Here is a 20,712-nt window from a genome sequence, read left to right as displayed (position 1 = left end):
GTCTGCAGCTGGCGGTCAGTGGCTTCGGTCAGGACGTCTGTTGTTGGTTTTGACTGCGCGCTGTGTTTCAGTCCGGCTTTAAAACACATGCGACAGCTTTTTCTGGGAGGGGGCGGGGGAGGGGGGGGTGCTGATGTTACTGGCTAATGCTAGGATCTCAGCAACTGACCTAAGCACCTGTTCATGACATGCGAGAGGAACATGTATGACTGTTGGTAAGATATTATTCTTCTGGAATGCTTCCAAAAAGTCATTCCAAATGTAATTTAATTTATTATTACTACTATTATTTTTAATTGCAAGAGTAATATGATTCGTCCCTGTGCTCTTGGGGTAATCTTCTGGAGGCTGTTTGTAGATAATGGCTCTCACCGTGGTTCACTGGAATCCTAAAGATATGGAAATAGCTTCATAATCCTGTCCAGACTGACAGATGTCATTTTATTCCTCAATCTTGGCATTTTGTTGCAGATTTGAGATCTTTTGGCCGACTTCATTTTCTCAGACAGGTTCTGCAGGTTCTGAATCATGAAAATGAACTAAATGAACGGCCATGTAGCTAGCCCACAACGTACTTTATTTCAAAACAAATATTTTGATCGGAATTAACTGAACTAATCTGACCCACGGTAAAACTCTCGCCATCATAAAACATTTTTATTATAATATTATATATATATATATTATAATAAAAAACTGCTGGTTGTCTTAAAGTTTAAAGACTGCTTCATTTGCAGTGAACAGTACATGATGTTCTTCTAAATATACAAGCAGTGGATGGCCTGTTACTTACTTCCAGTACTTACTCATTTACTCAAAAGTACTTTGGCAACGTTTTGAACAACTTCTATAACTGTTAAAAATTAATTAAATAATTGACAAAAAAAGATTACTCATTTACTCAAAAGTACTTTGGCAACGTTTTGAACAACTTCTATAACTGTTAAAAATTAATTAAATAATTGACAAAAAAAGATTGATAAAAGTTGGAGCACTGACTTAATACCTGTATTTAACTTGGAATTACATTATTTGTATTGTTTTTACGTATGTTTTACAAATGATAGCAAAAAATAATGTGTGACAGGTGACATGTACAATAAAGTAAAATGATAGAAAATACTGTTCTGTTCAAGTCATTTTGAAAGTGTATAGTGACGTCATGTCATGTATCGCTCATTTCCCCTTTTTTGTTTTGCTACGGACCAATAAGAACGCTACTCTCGCCACACGTGTCCACCTAGAAGCCAATCACAGACAGGAAGTCACGCCCCAGGCTGACAGGCTCCTCCTACTTTTTTCGACAAGCACCTGGTCAACTCGGTGAAAAACGTGCTTAAGGGCAGTACTGGAAAGGAAGCGACTAACTGTAAGTAGTTGCGGTTTTTAATCACCCAGTGACGCATTGTGAACGTTTTACAAGCTCTGCGGAATAATTCCAGTAAGAGGCGCCAGTTAGCTGTTCTGTTTTCACCAGCAGCTCCTGCTTTCCCCCCCCCCCCATCTTCCCTTCTTCCCCGCTCAAGAGTAAGCTAGCCAGTTCACGCCGGTTGCCGCGACCCGCCGTCATGCCGGAATACATGGACGACCCGTCGCAGCTCACTAAGGACAAGCTTAAGAGCGAGTTGCTGGCCCACAACGTGGAGCTCCCGAGCGGCAACCACAACAAGGACGTGTACGTTCAGCTTTATCTGGAAAACTTGACCGCGCAGAACAAGAAGCGCTCCGCCGCCGCGACTTTGGACGCCTTCTCCAGCGACGAGGAGCTGCCGCCGCCTGTGGTGTCCAGCAGGAGTCGCTCTTCCGGGAGAGTGAGTTACCAGCCTCTCGGGAAAATATATTTTTCGTAACTCCAAACAAGCTGTACATTTGACTTTTTTGGTTAATTGTAGATTATTATTATTTTTTTTTGCCATGAAAATTTACTTTACCCTAAAAATGGCCCCCATTTGTTAATCTGCTTAAGTTTCGTGTCAGCTGTGTTCGCCCTGATCTGATGATTTCCACATCTGCTAAACTGTTCTCCTCCTTTGATTGCACACTGTGCGGGTTTGATAACGCTTTGCAAAATTCACACCTATGCATTAACTCATTCGAAATATCGGACATGACATATAGTCGTTAAAAAACATTCCAAGAAATTGATTTTTGTGAAATGCGGTGCACGATTTCGTGTTGAGTCGAAATTGTCGACGTTCCTCCGTAATAATCCCCCTCAGTCAACAACTAGAAGCAAAGACTTGTGTGACTTCTAAAGCCGACTGAGTGCACCTCCAAAAACCGGATTAGATCACATGAGGCTCCCCCCCATCCACCTGATTTTATTAAATCCATGTTTATCCGTCCATCCATTTTCTTAGCCGCTTATCCTCACGAGGGTCGCGAGAGTGCTGGAGCCTATCCCAGCTGTCAACGGGCAGGAGGCTTGGTCACCCTGAACTGGTTGCCAGCCAATCGCAGGGCACGTAGAGACAAACAGCCGCGCCCACAATCACACCTAGGGGCAGTTTAGAGTGTCCGATTAATGTTGCATGTTTTTGGGATGTGGGAGGAAACCGGAGTGCCTGAAAACCCACGCAGGGACGGGAAGAACATGCAAACTCCACACAGGCGGGGGTTCTGAGGACCCGGGAACATGTTTAATAATCATAATCCAAATCAACTAAACAGACAATCACAAATTGGTCAGGGGAAAAAAAAAGAAATCCCGTGGAGATGAATGCTAATTACAATAATTTGATAATTTGTTCCCGGGTTTAAAAGTCAACGTTAAAGGTGTAAAAAATTATTTACCAATTGTACCGGGGAGTCACTGACGATGTAGTTGTACGCCTGCCTTTGGTGCGGGCAGCGCGGGATCAATTCCCGCTCAGTGACTGTGTCGATATCTGCCCTGCGACTGACTGGCGACCAGTTCAGGGTGTGGTCCACCTTTCCCCCGTAGCTAGCCGATAGGCTCCAGGTTTCCTGTAACCCTTGTGAGGATAGGCGGCTTGGATAATGACATGACACTATTGAACTGTGTATTCCTTTTTTCAGTTTTAACATTCTTGTCGAAGCTCTTCCTTTCATATCGGGTAAATGAAAAATTGCCCCACTGTTCTTGTCACTTTTATCAAAAAAAAAAAATCAAGTAGAGGTGCAACATTTGATCAATGAATCAATATCTAATTATCAAATGAATGGGCAACTATTTTGGTAGTAATCATTTCGAGCAGGGGTGGAAAACGTATTTTTGTCGCGGGCCACATGTGTAGTTCCTGTTTCCCTCAGAGGGCCGTTATGACTGAAACCGTGAAAAGCTTTCACTTCATCACATTTACTCATGAAATTTATGACCTAGTTTTGGAATCAGAAATCAAGCGTGATGAGTTTTTCAACTATTATTGATGTTTGGGAGCAAAAAATGCTTGCGATATGGGAACTTTTTAGCATTTGTTTGACAATTTGAAATGTTGTTACAGATTTGAGCAAAAATCAATGTTGGTACACATGATTTGCCTTCCCGGGCCACATAGTATCATGCGGCGGGCCAGATCTGGCCCCCGGGCCTTGAGTTTGACACCTGTGATTTAGTGAGACAGTTTAACTTAAAGTCGTACAAATCCACTTTCCCAAAAACTCCAAATTCATTCTGACCGTGAATGCTTTATTTCTGTACTTGTGCCCCGACAAGTTCAGGGCGTGTCCCCCGTCTCGCTTGAAGTCAGCTCAAGTAGGCGCCAGCAGACTGTGACACTTGTGAGGATATGTCAAATTGATGGGTGATTTATTGAGGAAGTCTTTTAGGTCCAATAAAATACTCACATTGCACCAAATGTGTGTAATTAAGTACTGTGTGGTGGAGCTTCTCCATAATTAAGCCCTTTGCAGATGTTTTACGGCGTTAGCTATGCCAACTAGTACACACGTTTGTGTGATTGTAGGCCGCACGGGTATCTGTGACGTTGGGGTTGCATGTTTTGCACAAAAATGAATTCCTCACGTTTTTCACATACCGACTGCAAGGCTGAATATAAACGTATGAATTGTCGCGTGATGGATTTTTATCCTCTCGTAAAGACACCTGTGGAGTTGAGCTGTAGAAGGCGAGTCTTTATCTCGGAAGATTGTTTGAATCTTGTTTCTTTATTTGCGCCCGACCCGGTCCTTAATCCTCACCCCTGTTTTTAGTGTAATGACTGTGTAGGTCTCAGTCAAGTTTCTGGGAAATTTAGCACTTCTAAAGCATCTTGTCTTCTCCAAGTTGTCCCCCATTGTAAATCTAGTTTTTGTTTTTACCCCGGTGCCGCAAATCGCGACATGCCTAACTTTTTTTTTTTTTTTTTAAATTGGTCTTGTGACAGGCGGCACGGAGGAGCAGCTGTAAAACGTTGGCTTCACAGTTCAGGGTTCAATCCTGGCCCTCCCAATGTGGAGTTTGCATGTTCTCCCTGTGCCTGCGTGGGTTTTCTCCGGGCACTCCGGTTTCCTCCCAAATCCCCAAAACATGCAACATTAATTGGACACTCTAAATTGCCCCAAGGTGTGATTGTGAGTGTGATTTCAGGGCGTACCCTGCCTCCTTTCCGTTGGCAGTCGGGATTGAAATCCAGCACTCCCGCGACACTTGTGAGGACAAGCGGCTAAGAGAATGGATGGATCGATGGATTATCCCACAGCCACCTAGAGTTTATGAAAAAGGTGTAGTGTGGATAAGCAGCTCAGAAAATGGATGCATGGTCCTTTATCTAATTGGGACCTTTGTCACATTCTAACGGCGCATGGGTCAGATGAGCCCGTCGTGAGCATCCAGACTGCAGTCTCAATGGATACATATCTGATTTATATCCGCGCACAAAAGAGGCCTGGTTCAGATTTAGGAAAAAAATCTGGATCATCCTTTTCATATAGACATGATAAAAAAAATCTGATACATATGCATCACATGTGGGGGTTGGGGGGGTTAGCAGACATAACAGCCACGCATAGTAACATCAAAAGGGTCAACCATGCTTACACTATTGTTTATTACAGTGATTTAACGATAGAATATTTTTAATTAATTAATTTAATTGATTCCATTGATTAAGAATAATAGCAAAAATGTTTTATTACTGTTCATTAACCTAATGAGAAAAGCTATCATGAAAATGAGATTTTTAATGGCTATAGAACAAAATCTGGCAGTTCTGAATGTCTGTTTCATGTCATTTATGTATTTAGCACATTGCTGCCTTTGGAAGGAAAACTGCAGGCAATGGAGAACACTATGAAATGTAGTTTTGGGAAATTGAACTCCAACCACGCAGACTTGCTAAGGAATGAAAACATTGAGCTTGTGCCATATGCTATATGTACCCAATTCAAATTTTGAACAAAGCGTTCAATTTCAAACAAAATTCAAATGTACATTACTGTACGCTGGGTATTTGTTTCTCTTCGTTACCTCATCCAGGTTGGAATGAGGAAAATCTGATGGACTGTAAAGACTTTTAGTCCATAGACTTTGCGGGCTGATGTCCAGCGATGACATCAGCGTTCAGTTATGCAAGTTTCAAAGCCTCGGGTGTGGTTTAGTGGGGAGGGAACATGGCGGGTTTCTGCCTTCCACTTTTCCCCACTCTCTTCAGACAGACCGTTGTGATTACGAAAAACTTGGAGCTCCAAGTTTTTGTCTGAGTAAATGCCTGAAATATTGTAAGACAACGTTTTGAAGCGTGGCTCCCACGTTAATTACATGATGTGGATTGCTTCAGTCTGCAGCAGGGGTGTCAGACTAATTTTTTGTCGCGGGCCACATTGTAGTTCTGGTTTTCCTCAGAAGGCCGTTATGAATGAAACCATAATCATTTATCACCGCATCTTATTATTAATTTTGGAATCAGAAGTCAAGGGCAATGTTTTTTTTTTTTTCAACCATTGTTCATGTTTGGTAACACAAAAATGCTTATAATATCTCAATATTATAATTTATCATATGACAAATTGAAATTTTGGTACAGATTTTCACAAGACTCATAGAAGTTGACACACGTGATTTCCCTTCGTGGGCCACATAAAATCATGTGGCGGGTCGGATACGGCCCCCCGGGCCTTGACTTTCACTGTGGTCTGCAATATAACAGTTGTTAGTGGTTTTGTATCTCTACCGTGAAACTTCCATCCATCCATTTTCTTAGCTGCTTATCCTCACAGAGGTCACGGGAGTGCTGGAGCCTATCCCAGAAGGTGGGGCACACCCTGACCTGGTTGCCAGCCAATCGCAGGACACATAGAGACAGACAACAGTCGCACTCACAATCCCACCTAGGGGCAATTTAGAGTGTCCAATTAATGTCGCATATTTTTGGGATGTGGGAGGAAACCCACCGAGGTACGGGTAGAACATGCACACTCCACACAGGGAGAGCTGAGATTGAACCCCGGGTCCTCAAAACTGTGAGGCCAACGCCTTCCAGCTGCGCCACCATGAAACTTTGTAACTTTAATATAGATTGCACGTTAATGGCGTCAAGCATCGCACGAGTGACCTGCAGACTCCATCATAACAGGCTTTGTTGTCATCTGTGTCCCAACCTGCTCTAAAGTGAATTGTCATGGTAAATGTGAACTTGTTTAAATACTTACTTGGAGCCTTCGATTCCAATGCTCCAAATAATAAACACCTCAATTCGAATAAACAGGCCGAATCTGAAATGGCATTTACCGTGATTCCCGGCCTACAGCGCGCACCTAGTTACAAGCCTCACCGAGTGCATTTTTAAAGGAAATACCATTTGGTACATGCATACGGTGCAGGTGTGTAAAAGTTGCAATTGCCCACATTGAAACACAACATATTACAAACACGGTGCACAGAGTTTAAGGCTAGCGCTAACGCTAGCGCTGCGTAATGCTACCCCTAACCGAGCACTAACGCTAACAGGGCCGGTTAAAATAAAACTTAGTGGTAAATATCACTGAGAGACGCCAGTAACACAGCAGCAACACGCTAGCACAGCGCTAACAGACCCGGTAAAAGTCACTTCCTCGGGACATATATTACACCAGTCTCATTCTTACCTTTTCCGCTCGAGTTCCCCCTTGCAACCGTTAGAAAAAAAATGCACAAATTAGCCGCATCACCGCATGAACCGCAGGGTTGAAAGCGTGTGGACAAAAGTCGCAGCTCGTAGGCTGGAAATTTCTGTAGTTCACTTTCACTGTGGTGGAATATTCTTTTTGCTAAACCGACCAGAAGTACATTTTCATCAAGTTGTTTTTATCACTTTTTGTTTTTCAGATTAACATTTAAAAAAAATCTGCTAAGCTAAATAGACAACGGACCTCCATCTTGATAATGATGTGACATTCCCGAAAAAGTGCGCCCAAGTTAATTTCGTATATTCAGACACCAAATCGAAATAGATCACGTCGCGTAATCAGTTGACCAGATATATTCAATCAAAATTATCTTAAGCGGAATGACAAAAAAGGTTTTCATGTAAACTGCTGTTTCGTGGAAAGAGCACCTTGCCCAGAAATTTGCAAATCTCAGCCATGTTGTTCTTTGTAATGTGATATCATTATTGCGGTTATGTACTATAATTGTATTAGTCACTTTTTGTTGGCCTGACCATTGTGGCTGTTCCTAAATTGCTTCCAATTATTCACTCTATCTGCACATAAATTGGATTCATCCATCCATTTTCTTAGCCGCTTGTCCTCACAAGGGTCGCAAGAAGTACTGGAGGATATCCCACCTGACAACGGCCAGGAGGCGGGGGACACCCTGCCAATCGCAGGGCACATAAAGACAAAGAACTGCACTCACAATCACACCTAGGGGCAATTTAGAGTGTCCAATTACCGTAATTCTTGGCCTACAGAGCGCACCTGGTTATAAGCCTCACACAGTACATTTGTAAAGGAAATACCATTTGGTACATACATACGCCGCAGCTTTGTAAAAGCCGCAAGTGCCCACATTGAAACACAAGATATTTACAAAGAAAAAGGGTACACAGAGTTTAACGCTAGCGCAGCGATAACACTAATGCGAGCGCAGCGCTGACAGGACTGGTTAAAAAAAACAACTTACCAAAATATTTACGAAGAAAGATGCTACACAGAAAGAGTTTAATGCTAGCACTGTGCTAAGGCTAGCGCCATGCTAGCACTAACACTAACAGGGCCGGTCAAGATAAAACTTACCGGTAAATATCACTGAGATACGCCAGCTTGCCCAGCGCTAACAGGGCCGGTAAAAGTCACTTCCTCGCCACATATATTCCACTGGTCTCACTCGTACTTTTTCTGCTCGAGTGCCCCCTTGCTGCCGTTAGAAAAAATGCACAAATTAGCCGCATCACTGCATATACAGCAGGGTTGAAAGCGTGTGGAAAAAAGTCGCGGTTTGTAAGCCGGAAATTACGGTATTTATAAGAAACAGAAAAGACTGTTCACAGAGAGTTTAACGCTAGCACCGCCACGCTAATGTTAGCGGCGCCGCGCTAACGATAGTGCTGCTGCGCAAACAGGACGGGTTTAAAAAAAAAAAAAAAAGCCAGTAAAAATCACAGAGACACGTCAGTAACACGTTAGCGCAGCGCTAACCGGGCGGACCGATCAAAGTCACTTCTTCAGCACATATATTCCACCGGTCTCACTTTTACCTTTTCCGCTCGAGTGCCGTCTTCCTGCCGTTAGGAAAAAATGCACAAATTAGCCGCATCACTGCATTAATGACAGTGTCGAAAGCGTGTGGGGAAAAAAGTCGGAAATTACGATAATTGGATTCATTCATTAGTTTGTTTGTTCTCAATTTTTTTTTTATCCCCAGCTTCCTCCTTTGTGTATAAAGTACAGATGTAGAGTGGGCGGGTTGAAGTTGAGCCTTATACTGTAAATTTCTGGCATAGTATCAAGCGGTGGAACGCCACCGTAGAGTATAAAGTTTAACACCCGAGACGCGCCGCCGATCTAATCTAATTACTGGAATGCAAAAAAGCGTGACAGCTGTTTGTCCGTGCACCGTTCGAGAGTTGGCTGGAAAGGGCAGGTCAATAAATGTTTCTTATGTAATGCTTCTGTCCACCGATTTGCCACGAAGACTGTTTGAAAGCGGCTTAAGGTCTTTATATATATATATATATATATATATATATATATATATATAAGAGTAAGAGCAAAATTTTCACTCATTTGTCAACATTGGAAATGGATTATGAATGGAAGGGTTCAAGGACTGTAACTTAATGGAAATGTGAGGCAACATTCTTAAGGAAATGAATCGCAAACTTGACATTCCTCAGCTTGACTTGCAAACTCGAACCACGCTGGGTGTGTTATTTGTGCAAAAGGTTTTGGGCAGCTTGAAAAGTCTCAAAGTGAACTTAAACAACAATGATGATATTTTTGAATACTTGAACAGGGTATTTTAAAAACTATAATTATAGTATAATAATAAGTAGTTGTCAAATTCCTTTCGACGACAACTGTCAAGGCATGTGTTGTTCCAACTCTGTGTGAATGTTTTGATGTTATCTTCTAGGTGTAAAACTTTTTGAAAAGGCCAAAGATTAAAACTTAAGTTTTTAGCATGTATGATTTTTAAGACTTTGTTCGTGTAATTCACATATAACGTAACATTTTAGTTGGCTAAACTTTATCTTTTCTTTTTTTTTTTAATCCCAAAAGCACAAGCGCTAATGCTAATCGCGAATGCTAACTATTTAGCAGCGGCTAATTTAATTTAAAATTCTTTACACCGAATTTATAACGTGCATCCCTCATTAGGCATAATTTTTAATTAATTATTAGGTTGTTTTTTTCCCATTTTAAAAATTATAATTTTGGGGGGCTTGGCAATTATATTCTGTGCAATAGTTGATAGGATAATTGAGAGATTTGTTAGTGACGGCTATCCATCCATACATTTTCTTAGCCGCTTATCCTCAAAAGGGTCACAGGGGGTGCCGGAGCCTGTTTCTGCTGTCAACGGGCAGGAGGCTGGGTACACGCTGAAACTGGTTGCCAGCCAATCCCAGGCCACATAGAGACAAACTGTTGCACTCACAATCACACCTAGGGCCAATTTAGAGTGTCCAATTAATTTTTCACGTTTTTGGGATGTGGGAGGAAACCGGAATGCCCGAAGACAACCCACACAGGCACGGGAGAACATCCAAACTCCACACAGGGAGGGCTGGGATTGAACCCAGGCCCTCAGAACTGTGAGGCCAGCGCTTTGTGACCTTTTGTGATGGGCTGTCTTCATCCTTCACTTTGTCATGTAAATAAAGTGCGTCAATTATTTCCACTCTTCCATGAGTTTCATAAAACAAGGTTGCATTGACCCTCAGCAACCACAGTTTTTTTTAATTGATTGATTGAATCGATAAACCTGTCAAATCACACCCCTTGCTATTAGCAGAACATGTTTTAGTCTATCACGATGCTATTGCAAATGCGATTAATCTTCCCTGTCCTATACAAATAATGCGAAACTAAGCTACCATATTCTTTGCAGAAAGCACCCAGGAAAACTGACAAGATTCAGACAGAAGAGCTGGATGTGGCGGCGCTGACTGATGAATACCTGAGGGATGAGCTGCTCAAGCATGGAGTCGATGCTGGGCCAATTGTGGGTGAGTCCAGATTTCCAGGAAATTATTAACTGTAATAAAAGTGACTTTCACCACTATATCACTGCAGTTGTGTACAATTGTGCTCATAAGTTGATATACCCTGGTAGAATATTTTTGTTTACAAATTTTTTGATTTATTATTTGCTTTCATTTGTTTGTTTTTTCATCCCACTTCATCTTTCCAGCATCAACTCGCAAACTGTACGAGAAGAAATTGAAGAAGCTACTCGATGACGGTCCTGCACAGGCAACAATAACAAAGATAGTGGTCACAGAGATCCAAGTGAACCAAAATGGCAACTCTGAATCTGACCTCTATAGCGACAAGGAGGACGGTAAGCACATGACTACGTGATGTATGATCTGACATTTATTGGTTGAAACCAAATTTTGATGCAAAAGGGGATTTGTAGAAACCAGACTATTGATATGTCACACAATCTGCTGCACATGTGGCATGCAGGGGGCTGTTGAGGCAGGCACAGAGAAATTTTCGTGCGTACAAATACTCAAGCTGATGATCAGCCATCTGTTTTATTTTATGTTCATATTGCTCACCCCTAAATTGTAGTAGAGTTGTAGAATTTAATGCAATAGCCTTTCTTGATGTTGGGTGGTACTTAAAGCCGCATTTCATAGATAATAGCTAGCTATGCTAAACAGATAACTAGTTAGCGAGCTATGATAGACAGACATACAGATAACAGCTAATAAGATTATTATATAATATATATATCGAATAAGATTATTATAATTAGCGAACTAATGGATAGCTAGATAGATATGCTAGACAGATAACTAGTTAGCTAGCTATGATAGACAGATAGCTAACAGCTAATAAGATTATTATCATTATATATATTATATAATATATTATTAAGATTATTATAATTAGTGAACTAATAGCTGACAGATAGATGGATAGATAAATAGAACTAGCGAGCAAGCTATGTGAGATAGAGAATAACTAGCCAGCTAGCTATGACAAACAGACAGACAGACCGACAATATCTAGCATAGCTAGCTAGATAGCTATGCAAGATAGATATTCACTAGTTACCAAGCTATGCGAGATAGATAACTAGCCAGCTAGCTATGACAGACCGACAATAACTACCTCACTATGCTAGATAGATAACTGGTTAGCAAGCTATGCGAGATAGATAATAACTCGCCAGCTCGCTCTGACAGGCAGAGTAGAGTTGTAGCTGTGTTGTAGAATTTAATGCAATCGCCTTTCTTGATGTTGCGTGGTACTTAGAGCTTTATTTGATAGATAGAGATATCTCACGTGGCAAAATGGTTAAATATTTATTTGTACTGTAATTTCCGGCCTACAGAGCGCACTGGATTATAGACCTCACCTAGTACATTTGTAAAGGAAATACCATTTGGTACATACATAAGCCGGACTAGTTTAAAAGCCGCCAGTGTCCCATTGAAACCCACATTGAAAGACAAGATATTTACAAAGAAAGACGGAAAGAGTTTTCAAAGATTTAATACCTTAGTTTAGCTTAATATAGCAACAACATGGTAGCACGAATAAGGCCGGTTTAAAAAAAAAAAAAAAAAAAAACATACCGGTAAAAGCCACTTTCTCGGCACATATATTACACTGGTTGCCCCCTTCTGGCCGTTAGAAAAAAATGCACAAATTTGCCGCATAAGCCGCAGGGCTGAAAGCGTGTGCAAAAAGTCGCGGTTTATAGGCCGGAAATTACAGTAATTACTTATTTTTTATTTATTTATTTATTTTAGATGTTATAGCAGAACCGGATCCCGAGCCAGTGGCTGAGCCTGAGCCTGAGCCTGAACCAGTTCCAGTGGTGGACAGGCCGATTCGGAGCAGAGGGAAGACCCCAGTCACGACCCGCACTCACAGCAGTGGGCACAAGACTGTAAGTACCTCCACAACTGCATTATTGTTTTATTTATTTCATCAAACTAACACATTTCAGCTTGTATTGTTTTCTAGTCAATACTTGGAAAGGTTCTCGTGTACTGTTACTTTTTGACTTATTCTACATAAAATTCCCGATGGTTCCTCTCCTAAAAACTTGAGATTCGAGTTAGATTTTAATTGTAAATGGTGATTGAAAGATTACTTATTGTACTTGCTTGCCTGCCCTGCTATTCTCAAAATATGCATGATACATGCTGATTTGAAAGAGTAACACAACATCCCTAATAAAAGGGTTTGATGTTCACTATTATCACGTTGGGTTTTTCAGTATTAAGTCATAGACGTTGGTCCGGGCAGGATAGGACACATCTGGGTTTTATGGTTTGTCCTCAAATTGCAAAGGAAGTGCATGTTTGGTTTTTTTTTTTTTTTTTTCAACATGAGTATAGCGCAGTCACTCCCAGTTTATAGTGAGCCTGCGGTTTTGTGTCTCAAATCTCCTTTTGAGCTATGCTGGATGTCAGACTCGGAGCACATGATGCGGATTACCCGTTTCCACGGCATGGCATTCTTTTGGTGGCTGCATTTCCGTGATGTTTGCTCTCCATTTTTGTTGTTGTCCACATTTCAACATGCAGAAAGGCCTTTTATTTTGTTGCTTTAACGTTCTCCTCACTTAGTTTTTATTCTTTTCAGCAAAGAAACATTACCCTGCTGTGTGATTTGTGGGCCTGCCTGCTTGCATGCGTTACTGGTTTTGGCTGAGCAGCTCCTCCTGCTGTTTAGATGAACATGTTTTACCTATTCAAGCAATAATGTGAATATTTTTTTTTTCAATCATTTTTTTTCATAAATTTTTTTTCCATCGACACCAACCAACTCCAGTTTTGCTGAATTGTTTTTCCTAATCCTTTTTAACTTGCCAGGGGTGCCCAATATTGTTAATGAATAAATAAATAAATGGGCAGAAAAAAATTATGAATAAATGAACAAATAAATAAATGGACAAATAAGTGAGCAAATACGTTTACATATTTTTTTGAAATTTTAATAATTGTGAACTTGATGTTTATTATATTTTGAATAATTTTTAACATGTAAAAGAATTTACTTTTTTTTTAGGGGTGTACACAATTTTGGGGACACTATTGTGCATATATATATATATATATATATATATATATATATAATTTTTTTTATTAATATCCCTGCAATGTTAAATTGGGTTATGAAAAAATCTGCAAATAATGTGAAAACTAGTATATGTTTGTTTTTTGGGTTTTTTTTCCCCTTCGTGATTAATAGTTTGGACAGTTTCTAATGGATTCAATATTTAAAACTGATGAGTAGAGCGCAGATGTATATTGACACTTAGTCTAACTGTACTATGTACTAGAGTATTCATTATTATTATTACTTATGTTGTTGTTTTTTTTTTTTTTTCAAACAGCAGCTGATAAAGCTGCCCATTTAATGTGCAACGCAAAGATTGGAAATCTTGGGTTTAGTTCCACTTTAAGAATGACATTGTACGAAAGAATGTACAGTAAAGTAAATAATGTAAAGTATGTAAAGCATAAAACATTTTTGTTCAATCACCCTCTGTTTGAAACCCATTTAGCTCCATCATAAACAAGTGGCAACAGAGGCTCTTCTCAACACAGCTCTGCTCGAGGTCAGCTTTGTCTTTGTATATAATTTATTTTGGTAGGAATACATTTCAGTATTCACCCAAGTTCATTTCTCCTCTCTACAGATAAGTTGAGCACTGCACAAAATCCAATTCGTCAACACAGTGCTCCCCACAAATCCATTTTTAATTGTATGCCATGATAGGGAGCCTACAGTTACTTCGTAGTGACTTTCCCCGTAACAGATTTGGCGAGAGCTCAGAGTAGAACGCCAGCTGACTCATTCATGGCACACTGTCCCACTTTTCTATCAAGAGGTTGTATTATGCAATGGGAAATACTACTGTTTTTCTTTTCTGCACATGGTGTAGTACTTTTTTTTTTTTTCAGGTTTTAGCGCTTCCATTTTGTTTTGTGCTTTAATAGAGCCAGCCGAAGGGTCAGAGACCTCTGCCAAACAATCCAGGCCTCTCTCCCCTTGGTTTTTCATCCATCCATTTTCTTAGCCGCTTATCCTCACAAGGGTTGCGGGAATGCTGGAGCCTATCCCAGCTATCATCGGGCAGGAGGCGGGGTACACCCTGAACTGGTTGCCAGGCAATCGCAGGGCACATCGAAACAAACAGCCACACTCACAATAACACCTTGGGGCAATTTAGAGTGTCCAAATAATGTTACATGTTTTTCGGGTGTGGGAGGAAACCAGAGTGCCCGGAGAAAACCCACACAGGCACGGGGAGAATATGCAAACTCCACACATGCGGGGCCGGGATCGAACCCGGGTCCTCAGAACTGTGAGGCCAACGTTTTACCAGCTGCACCACAGTTCAACCTACATTATTTGTATAAAACATAAATAATAATGGACTAGGGATTAATCCCTGGGGAACTCCACATTGTTTGAATTTGGCTCTGTGGTTCAGTGATACACTTGGAAGACTTTGGTGGGGCCAGCTTGGGTTCAGAAAACCCACGCAGGCTCGGGGAAAACACGGAAACTCCACACAGGGAGGGCCGGGATTGAACCTGGGTCCTCAGAACTGTGAGGTCAACGCTTCCCACTTCCTCCACCGTACCCCCAGGTTTTGCTCAATAAAAATTGACGTTATTTTTAGTTCTACATGCTATATTTCAACTGTTAAGAATGAGGACTCGCATTGGTCACCGTTTGGATCCGAGGCCGGCGCTGGGAATTCAGGGGTGCATTTTAAATTTGGCAACTGTGGTGGCACCGTTACGTCTCTCTATATCACAGGTGTCAAACGCAAGGCCCAGGGTCCCAGATCCAGCCCACCACATGATTCTTACGTGGCCCACGAAGGCAAATCATGTGTGTCAATTTCCTTACATCTTGTCAAAATCTGTACTAAAATGTCAAGTTGTCATATACTGTAATTCCCGGCCTACAGAGCACACCTGGTTATAAGCCTCACCCAGTACATTTGTAAAGGAAATACCATTTGGTACATACATAGGCCGAAGCCGTGGAGAAGCAACATGTGCCCACATTGAAACACGAGATATTTACAAAGAAAGACGGTACACAGAGAGTTTAACGCTAACGCTACTATGCTAACACTAGCGCCACCCTGACAGGGCCGCTTAAAAAAAAACATATCGGTAAAAATCACTGAGACACCGCAGTAACAACGCTAGCGCAGCGCTAACAGGGCCGGACCAGTAAAAGTCACTTCCTCGGCACATATATTCCACCGGTCTCACTCTGAGCATTTCCCCTCGAGTGCCCCCTTGCGGCCGTAACAAAAAATGCACAAATAAGCCGCATCACCGCATAAACCACAGGGTTGAAAGCGTGTGAAAAAACTTGCATCTTATAGGCCGGAAATTACGGTAATCATAAATGAGAACTTGGCAATATAAGCATTTTTGTATGACCAAACGTGAACGGACCCAGAGTATTTCCTCCGCACATCACCAAAAACTAAAAAGGTCTCTTTGGGCGGGGAAACCACCCTCTCATGGCATATGGCCGGGTTATAGCGATACATAAATTTATGCTTATGGATACAGTTGATGAGTTTCTGTAACCGCAGTTGTGTGACAGCTTGGGAGGCTAAAGCTCGCAATCGCGCGCACTATTTTTTTCCGGCAGGAAGAGTTCGGACCTCTAACCGACCGGCCAATTAAAAGGAGGCAACTGACAATCCCAAACTTCCTGTCCAAATGCAGCCCCGCGAAGGCGCGCAGGAGCACGTCGTCGCCGTTCAAGGAGAACAATGTGTCGCAGGTGTGCCGATAAGCGTTTTACTGTAACTGTAAAGCACCAAGCGGTCACCCGGTGAGGGATTCGATCATTTTGGGCGTGTGGGAGGGTTCATCTTCTAACTAAGTCATTCACTTCCTTGTGATTTGTGAATTTAAGCAGGCAAATATAACACGTGCACTTTTTTTTTTTTTTTTTTTTTTTTAATTCAATTTCAAAAATGTATCTCGTCGATGTATCCGCCATTTTTTTCAAACATAAATGAATGACTGTGTCTCTGTAGGTGGAGAAGATAGCAGCTGGTGACCAAACCCACAAAGTTGTTGAGAAGGATGTTCTGAAAGAGCTGTTCTCCAATGACGTGAATAGTCCAACAGGGATCGTGTAAGTACTTGAGTCCAAAGTACTCAGTTGTGTTTTATATACCACAAATGTATCTCAGGTGTCTTACCTAGCTGTCAGAAAACTGGTTATTTTGGTTCATGGTTATTCATAACTCATTATTGTAGCCATCTGCTGTGAAGCGGCTTTCCCTGTGCATATGATGCAAAATTAGGAAACATAAATGTACATACATTTAAATACATTGTAATGTTAATCATTAAAGGTCAAGTGTCATCCCTATAGATATTGAAATGAGAAATACATATAATATTTTTCACTTCAATGTCTACACGAAAAAATAAATATGAGCGGAGAGCGCGTCATCCATGCGCAAAGTTGCGGAACTCTCAGTCGACATCCAAGTGGTCGCCAGTCACGTCACCCCGGAGATTCGCCATTGAAAACACGCGGTGGACCCTACTATGGGACACGCCCCCTCAGACACGGATGCTCTTTTCGAAGAACATCTCACAACCTAGTGAAGTTACCGGGGCAATATTACCCGATTTGTCTCGAGACATATTTAGATGATATCCGGATCACTTCAAATTAACAGACTCCCAGAAAGTATGTATGAGCCACCCCGGCTCATCCGCCCGCCTACTATGGGACACGGAAGCTCTTTTCAACGAAGAAAATATCTCGCAATCGAGTGAAGTGTCCAGGGCAATATTACCCTATTGCTTCGAGCCATATTTAGATGATATACGGATCACTGCCAGACTACCTCCGCTCAGCATCAGCGAACACAGCGCCAACAGACACGTCGACACATTTACCACCCCTGTCATACGTACGCAGATCTTTTGTTACGTTATGAGAGACCGATTACGTGGTCCGCCCCAAACTATTATTTTTTTTTAGTAGCTGTATATACACCTACCTGAAGCTCTCGTCCTTTCCACCTGTGCAATCCATTTTTCACAACGAACCAGGTCTCTTGGAAACTTATGAAGGGTAAAGCCATCCTCCCGTGTGTTCGAGCACTATCCAGCAATACAATGAGCAGACATTTTGGCTAACACGAAGGAACAACGAATTACCTTCCCGTAGGTAAAACTAATAGAAACAAACGAGTCCGCTTGAGTGCGCTACTGCCCTGTACGTCACTTCCTGGTTCTTGTCCAAAACAAATCCCTCGAGAGGATTTTCATGGCGGGAGTTAGAAAAAGCCATATACGTCAAAATCATGTTTGTGGTGGGGAAAAAAATGGATGGGTCCATACCGCACACATTCTTCGCTATTTTTCTGAATTTCCTTTTCTAAGCCCCACATCTTGTCACTACTGTTTGTAGTGCCCCTAGTGGTTTGACGAGGCATCACAACTTGCATGTGTGTTGTTTTTTGTAAGTACTTTAATTTATGGCAAGAAAGTAATTGAATTGATTTCCAGCTACTGAATCGTTTGATCCCATCTTTCGAAAGGAACTTGCATCAAATCAGCAACATGAATCATGATACGAATCATATTGTTACTAAAAAGCTGTTAAACCACAGATAATGTAGCACAATGTTCACGAGTTGATCCAGTTTTCAAGAAATTAATTATGGCTAAAATTTAGCTGGAAAAATCTGAAAAGTTTGGTTTGTCAATTACATTTGAACTGTCCTATTAGCACAATACAGTAAGATCTCGGTTCTCGAACACCCCCGTTTTCAAATGATTTTTTTTTTTTTTTTTTTTTTGGCTTCTGTTTTCGAATGAAAATCGGTACTCAAACGCCCCTGACAAAACTTGGTAAATAACATTGCGTGTGGCCAAACCAGCTGACCCACCCATGACGCGTTTTGTTATTGTCTGTTTGATTGCCCCCCCCCAAAAAAAAAAAAAACTGAAATTACATAACTCTTTGTTAATTAAAAAAAAAAGTTTACAAGACTGGGGGCCGAGTCGCTACAGATACAGCAATGCACTCCAGGCCTAGCGTACTCTACTACTAAAGCATACATTTTAAGAAAAAAATTAATATATTTAAATTTTATTATATAAAGTATTGAAACTATACATGTATTTCTAGTTTATCAGGAAAAGCTAAAAAAAAAAAACAAGCTTTAAAAAAAAAAACCCACTTTTTTTAGGCTTGGAACACATTATATCCTTTTCCATTCATTGTGATGGGAAACATCAATTCGGTTTTCGGAGAAATCACTTCTCGAACCCTTTTCTTGAACGGATTGTGGTCGAGAACCAAGGCATCACTATTTAAATGCCTTTCCAGCAGGGGTGTCAAACATTTTTTTCACGGGCCACATATTACTTAGGGTTTCCGTCAGAGGGCTATTTTGACTGTGAAACCATAAAAATGTTTAACTGCCTCATCATATTGACACATGAAATTTATGAAATAGTTTTGGAATCAGACATCAAGAGTATTGGGTTTTCCAACTACAGTACAGCCTCGTTCTTGAACAAATCAGTTTTCGAACAAAAGTTTTGAGATTTTTTTTGCTTCTGTTTTCAAACGGAAATCGGTACTCGAACGCCCAAAACAAAACCCTGAAATAACAGACCGCGCGCACCCAGACCAGCTGACCCACAACACGCTTTGTGAATTCCCACCCCGCCAAAAAAAAAACCGGAAATAACAGAACACGTGCGGACCCAGGAGCTGACCCACCCACGACGCGCTTTGAAATTGTCAATTCGAACGAACCCCCCAAATAAACCCGGAAATAACATAACACGCACAGTGGTTTATTCGGTTTTTAAACAAATTGGTTTTCGAACCGGCTTCTAGAACCGATTGTAGTCGAGAATCGAAGCTTGTAATAGCTCAACGTTTACAATTTTAAATTTTGGCACAGATTTTAACAAAAATCATTGAAGTTGATACATGTGATTTGCCTCTGCGGGCCACATGAAATTATGCGGCGTACCGGATCTGGCCCCCGTTCCTTGTGTTTGACACCTGTGCTTTACGGCATTGCTTGTTTACACATTCTCCACATCATAAACAAGAAATCTTTCCTTTTTTTTTTTTTTTTTTTTTTTTAAGAGCGACTTGCAGACGACCAATCCGGGGAGCCGCCGGGCGCCCAGTGCGCTCCAGCGATCTCTGGAACGACGAAAACTCGTACTTCTCTCCCAAAGCTACAAAAACCATCAGCAACTCCAGCTCTTCCTCGTACACGGAGAGTCGCGTCATCAACCGAGTCAACAGCTTGCCAAACTCCTCGTCTTCCTCCTCCAAACCTTTGTCCAGCACACCCTTACTCCTGTCTTCACCGCCCCCTACTGGTGCGATGAAAGCGGCGTCCCCGGGGATGTCTCTGTGGAAAAAGGTGCTCTTGCTGGCGATCGTGGTGGCTTTCCTGTTCTTTATTTACCAAGCCATGGAAACCAACACCCTCAACCCGTTTTCAACGGATCACTCGGAGGTGGCCAGTGGCGGCCGGGCGTAGAGAATGCGGTGGGAGTGGACTGTTATGCTCATAACATTTAAATCAATCTGTGAATTGAATCTTTTTTTTTTTTTTTTTTTCATAGTTGGTCTGAAATGATCATTGTTCACCAGTTTCCTCAAATCGATGTTGGCCCATTATGTGAGAGCACAACAAAGCCAGCCACTTATAGAAAACCCCAAATATTGTAACTAATATGGACTCACTAATATCTCTTTTTATTTTTATTTTTTAACTTGCATGGCGTGATTGAATTTTACTGTGGTTGAGACATTGCTTGTCACAGTAGATAATAGATGGGTGGGTTTGTTTATTTTTTTTTTTTACTCGAGCCAGCTTTCAAGGCTTATCCAAATAAAATGTAAACCTTCTAGTTTTCTTAAACTCTTTATAATGTTGCATTCTATCTCATGATGTGTTCATGTCACAATTATTGCAATACAGTATTGAATTTACTCAATAAACTATAGATATGTCATTCTGTTGCGTGTGCGTTTAGTATTGTGGAAGGCTGCCGGAACCTTTTTAGAGAACGTGCAAGGATCCTGTTGATG

At 41.3% G+C, this 20,712-nt stretch overlaps 1 protein-coding gene across 3 annotated transcripts; it reads left to right on the top strand.

Moving 5' to 3' along the window:
- Positions 1-1,209: 1,209 nt before the first annotated feature.
- tmpoa (thymopoietin a) lies at positions 1,210-20,636 on the top strand. 3 transcript variants are annotated; one of them, XM_061806646.1, is made up of 9 exons: positions 1,210-1,369; positions 1,527-1,811; positions 10,493-10,610; positions 10,796-10,945; positions 12,372-12,511; positions 14,138-14,191; positions 16,261-16,395; positions 16,655-16,755; positions 19,753-20,636. In XM_061806646.1, the coding sequence occupies exons 2-9, from the start codon at positions 1,569-1,571 to the stop codon at positions 20,156-20,158; spliced, it is 1,347 nt and encodes a 448-aa protein (XP_061662630.1). In that variant the 5' UTR covers positions 1,210-1,369; positions 1,527-1,568; the 3' UTR covers positions 20,159-20,636. The 3 variants fall into 3 exon arrangements, with proteins under 3 accessions (XP_061662630.1, XP_061662631.1, XP_061662632.1); XM_061806647.1 differs by lacking the exon at positions 16,261-16,395; XM_061806648.1 differs by lacking the exons at positions 14,138-14,191; positions 16,261-16,395.
- The last annotated feature ends 76 nt before the right edge of the window (positions 20,637-20,712 follow it).

The sequence above is a fragment of the Syngnathoides biaculeatus genome, chromosome 20, assembly GCF_019802595.1.
Source record: "Syngnathoides biaculeatus isolate LvHL_M chromosome 20, ASM1980259v1, whole genome shotgun sequence".
Lineage (NCBI taxonomy): Eukaryota > Metazoa > Chordata > Actinopteri > Syngnathiformes > Syngnathidae > Syngnathoides > Syngnathoides biaculeatus.
Note: the sequence above shows the minus strand (reverse complement) of the source record. Positions and strands in the feature narration are given on the sequence as shown.

Coding starts and splice junctions, on each gene's coding strand:
- tmpoa (XM_061806646.1), top strand. CDS start 1,569: ATGCCGGAATACATGGACGACCCGTCGCAGCTCACTAAGGACAAGCTT. Junction 10,611..10,795: donor CGATGCTGGGCCAATTGTGG/GTGAGTCCAGAT, acceptor TCATCTTTCCAG/CATCAACTCGCAAACTGTAC. Junction 16,756..19,752: donor AATAGTCCAACAGGGATCGT/GTAAGTACTTGA, acceptor TTTTTTTTTAAG/AGCGACTTGCAGACGACCAA.